The sequence below is a fragment of the Drosophila subobscura genome, chromosome E, assembly GCF_008121235.1.
Source record: "Drosophila subobscura isolate 14011-0131.10 chromosome E, UCBerk_Dsub_1.0, whole genome shotgun sequence".
NCBI classification, from domain to species: domain Eukaryota; kingdom Metazoa; phylum Arthropoda; class Insecta; order Diptera; family Drosophilidae; genus Drosophila; species Drosophila subobscura.
In genome coordinates, this window is record NC_048531.1 from 8,619,212 (window position 1) to 8,623,790 (window position 4,579).

At 53.9% G+C, this 4,579-nt stretch overlaps 1 protein-coding gene across 1 annotated transcript; it reads right to left on the reverse strand.

Moving 5' to 3' along the window:
• Positions 1-2,707: 2,707 nt before the first annotated feature.
• On the reverse strand, positions 2,708-4,093 carry LOC117890261 (segmentation protein even-skipped). Its single transcript, XM_034795018.1, has 2 exons — positions 3,839-4,093; positions 2,708-3,764 (listed from the first exon to the last, which is right to left on the reverse strand). The coding sequence occupies exons 1-2, from the start codon at positions 3,969-3,971 to the stop codon at positions 2,800-2,802; spliced, it is 1,098 nt and encodes a 365-aa protein (XP_034650909.1). The 5' UTR covers positions 3,972-4,093; the 3' UTR covers positions 2,708-2,799.
• Positions 4,094-4,579: the final 486 nt, after the last annotated feature.

A 4,579-nucleotide genomic window follows, 5' to 3' on the forward strand; every position in this document is an offset into this window, starting at 1 on the left:
ATGAAAATGATGAGGCTGGCAGAATGAGTCCGAATGAGATCCGATAAATGGAATGGCGCATGGTCTCCATGCTCCGTTAATGGACAGCGTGCAAATTGCCACAGCACATCCAATGGATACACAGACACATACATACATAGATACAGAAGAGTAGATACAAATTGTTGTAGCTGCGCCGAGTCATATTTGTGGCGACAAACGGGTTCTACTCGGACAACTCCGTCTGCTGTGTGTGCTGGAAATGTGTGAAATTATTTCCATGCTCCATGCCCCTGGCATCATCATTTTACAAAGATGTTTATTCATGGGATAGCTGATTGCAAAAGCCCAACCCCCACCCCCGCACTGGGGGTACACATCTATTGGCACAACCATAAAACATTTTTCGACTTCGTTTAGCGCTCAAAAAATCGTTGGACTTGCAGTTATGCTGGAAGTGAATGGGAATCGGGGAAGACATTTCCATGCCCATCTTTAGATGTTTGCCGTGTGGATTCTCCTGCACCCTTCGGTGGCTGCAGCCAACGTCTGATGATCACTTTATATTCATTGACCGTTAGTGTGAAATTCGTAGCTCATAAAGAGAGGACCGAGAGGACCGAGAGGACCGAGAGGAGACTCTCTGGATTGCGGTCGCCTTCAGCCACGCACAAAAGCTGCCTTTTGTCGGTCTGCCAGCCCCAGCCATAACCCCCGCTTGAGGAAAGAGGTGCTAATTCACTATTAAAAGAAATCAGAAACAGAAACCGAAACCAAAACCAAAACCAACGTCCACTCATCACGCCCCAATAAAACTTAACTTTGTTTGCACATCGAGGCAGGAGGAGACTCAAACTGAGGCTGAGCCTTGCCTTGGTTAATGCTATTGAATAATGCATTGTTTTGCTCTCTCGTGGCAGACGTGGGAGAACTTCGCATGAAGTGGCTGCCATTCATTGCTTTCCGTGTGTATCCATCCATCCATCCATCCATTGATTGCCCCACCATAAAACACAAGATCTCTCGAGTTGAAATATGAGCATGGGATGAGTCGTTGTCGGAATCTCAGTCGCTGTCGAACTCAGAGACAATGCCGAATTAGATACAAATGCCTAATTGATAATAATATCGCATTTATGCCCACGACTAGTCTGAGAATCGGTCAACTCTTTTATGAAAAGCGCAGCTGCTTCCCGCACAGACCGAGATAGACAGTCGAGGGTGGACGTTGGTGTCTCCCAGCTGGTGTGTCCTAATCCGTCCGCATAGTCGCATAATTTTTCAATAAACAACTTGATGATTGGTACATTTCCAACAAGCCTAAGCCCTAATCCCCACATGATTAATTATCAACCTGCACAGCCCAAAGCTAACACTCTGCCCAGCGTCACCCACTCCAGCCACACCCCAATCCAGCAGAGATTTTCCTGTTTTGCTGTTTTTTAATTTACTGTATCCGAGGCATTCCCCAGGGCAAAACAGAGCTCATCCTCCTGCTGCTTGTGTATCTTTATTATCAAATCATAAAATGTTGCCACTTGTGTTGCATCCCCCGAAAGGGAAGAGCAGCCAGCAGCCGCAGCCACCACACCACGAAAGGGGTGTCACGCCAGAAGGGGCCATCGACTGACTCCGATGTTCCGGGTCGAGCACTTCACAGACCATTTTTTACGGCTCGCTGGCAAGTGTCAAAACATGTTTTGATACGAACGCTCAATTAGATATAGTACCAGGGGTTGTTGGATGTCCTGCCTGCCCTCTGTTTTGTCCTTTTTTTGCCATGCTATGCTTTGTGGAATTATGAGCAATTGACACCAGCCCAGCCCACACACCCCTTTGAGGGCTGCTCCTGCTGCCGCTGCTGCTCCTGCTGCTGGTGCTGCAATTGAAACACATGTTTTGTTTGGCAATTAAATCCAAATTTGATTGCTGCCCAGGATACGCTTTCTCCTCGTTTATCTCTCTCTCTCTCTGTTTGTTTGCTATTTTTGCCAATGATTTCTCAATTATGACAATTGCCGGAGCACAGAAGGCCATAACTGAGGCACAGCACAGCACGGAGTGAGCACACAACGGGTGAGGTGACAATTAATTAGCCGAGCACAATTCGAGGACACTGCAATTGATTTTGACTCGCAATGCAACCTGACGCGTGGCAGGGAGCAGGCTGCCACATTCACATCCATATCCAAGGCTGCTGCCTGGCACTGCGGGGTCGAATCGCATTAATGCGATCCCGCCTCGAGCACCGACGGAGCCCAAACTCTCTGCTGTGCTGTGTGCTGATTTCTGGCTTGTGCCAAACCCCCGTGGATGTCGTTGTCCTCGTGCTTGTGGGTGGCCCAGCACTGCTCTTCCGAAGGCCACTTCGCAGGCACGCTTGTCCCCGTTCCGCCTCGCAATTTGCACACCGTTTTCCCTCCCTACGGGCGAAGGTCGGGCCAGGAGTCGAGGAGCAGCATCAAGCAGCTGCCGTCGCTGGCTCGATGTTTGTGTTTCTCCACGGCTAATCCAAGAGGCCAGGTCCATAAACATAGAAGCGCTGACAAATCCAACGCTCAGTTGGATCGTAAATTGCCAGGCAACTCTCACCCATCAGCCAGCGGACCCTCAGGTAGCGGAGATCAAAGATGTTTGCATATAATTTTCGAATTGTTTGTAGATTTATTTTTGATTTCGTGTTGGATCTTCAATGCTAATTACTTGGTTTAACTACAGCTAGTACATCCATCCAGACGGGGCATTCAATAAATAGGATTTTGGGTGCTAATTCTAATTTGTACAATCCTCAAAGGGGGAGGGGGGAGACGGGAGCTGGACCTACGCCTCAGTCTTGTAGGGCTTGAAGAGTTTCGGCTTGGGCTCCGCCAGCACCGTGGTCGGGGGTGACATCTCGGAGGCGGGACGCTTGGCGCTGGTCATCAGCAGACCCGGAGCTGGCAGCGGGCTGGCGGTGGTGTTGCTGGCCGTCGCCGGGGCCACGGGACTGCGGTCAAACACTTTGGCGTGGTCCGAGCCGACGGGGCTGAGCGAGAGCGTGGAGGAGTGCGGCGAGGAGGAGGACTGCAGATCCAGCGGCGGCGTCTGTGTCTTGGGCACACTGAGGGCGGCATAGCAGGAGGCGGTGGGCATGGCGGCGGCAGCGGCCATGGCTGCACCCGGATATCCCATCGCGGAGGAGGCGGCCGCTGCTCCCATCATCCCGTGTGGGTGCATGTGCGGCGCGTGGTGGGGGCGGGCGGGAATGTGGTAGGGGCTGTAGCGGTACTGTCCGTACGGCGAGGGTGCGTGTCCCCCGGGGACGGGGACCTGCATCTGCTGCATGGACTGCATCTGCTGCATCTGCTGCATCGACTGCATGGACTGCATCGAGGGCATCGCTGTCATCGTGGGCAGCATCGGATTGGAGGCGGCCGCGGCGGCGGCAGCGGCGTACGGGGGATAGGGCATGCCCACGCTATTGGCAGCCGCTTGCAGGATGGAAGCGGCGAAAGCGGGGTCGGAGTAGACGGCGGCGTACGGCCAGGCGACGGCAATGCGCTGGCGCTTGTCCTTCATGCGGCGGTTCTGGAACCACACCTTGATGGTGGACTCGGGCAGATTGAGCTGGGCGGCCAGCTCGCAGCGGCGCGGGCGGGAGACGTAGTTCTCCTTGTAGAACTCCTTCTCGAGGCGTCCGAGCTGATCGCGTGTGAAGGCGGTTCGGTAGCGTCGAACCGACGGATCAGCGGGAATCTCGGAGTTGCGGCTGCCATTCAGCGAGTTGTCCGGACTGGATAGGCACTCTGCAAGCAGGAGGAAAAGCTTGGGTTAGTCATCTGTCGAAGGGGAATCCATTGAGGGCTGTGAGACAACTTACCATTTGGCGACGGCGGCGGCGTCTGGGGTTTGCCGTAGTGCGTGGCCATCAGATCGACCACGAGGGGCTTCTGGTCGACGGCATTGGAGTCGTGATGGTGGCTCTCCATGTTGTAGGTTCGGTATCCGTGCATGGCTGAGTCGAATGTGTGAGTTTTCTTGGCTGGTTCTGTGCGTGCGGGGCGTTGTCTCTGCGACTTCTCTTCGAATTTCTCTTTGCGGAGCGGATCGAGTCTCTGGCTTGACTGTGCGACGGTCACAGTTCGAGTGTGCCTCTCTCGTCCACCCCGCGGCCCTTATATACCGCTGCGGCCGTGCCTGCAATGGCTGCCAGCCGCCGCACTGCAGCCAATCAAAGCAGGCAGCCGGGCGTGCGAGCGGGACAGCAGATGAGGGTGCTAATCTTGCGGTGCTTTGAGAGCGGAGTCGCTGCTGCTGCTGCTGCTGCTGCTGCTTGCTGCTGGCTGACAATTATGCGACGATGAAGGCAATTACGATGCCGGAACAAAAGGGAGGAAGAAAAAATAACTGTGTTGCGGATGCCAAGCGGGGGGGCGGGCAGCGGAGAACATAATCAAGTTATCATGGAGCTCGCCTCGCTCTTCGGTCTTGCTCTCGCTCTCTCTCTCTCTCTCTCTCTCTCTCTCTCTCTGTGTCTGTGCACTGCAAGAGAGAGGAATGGAATGGAATTTGGTATTCATAGCGGATGAGCGAATCTTTTGTTTCGCTTGTCCGCAAGCAG

Bases quoted from the DNA above. Each gene is read 5' to 3' on its own strand.
- LOC117890261 (XM_034795018.1), bottom strand. From the start codon at position 3,971: ATGCACGGATACCGAACCTACAACATGGAGAGCCACCATCACGACTCC. The intron at 3,765-3,838 runs GTAAGTTGTCTC...TCCTGCTTGCAG, and splicing joins GCCGCCGCCGTCGCCAAATG to AGTGCCTATCCAGTCCGGAC.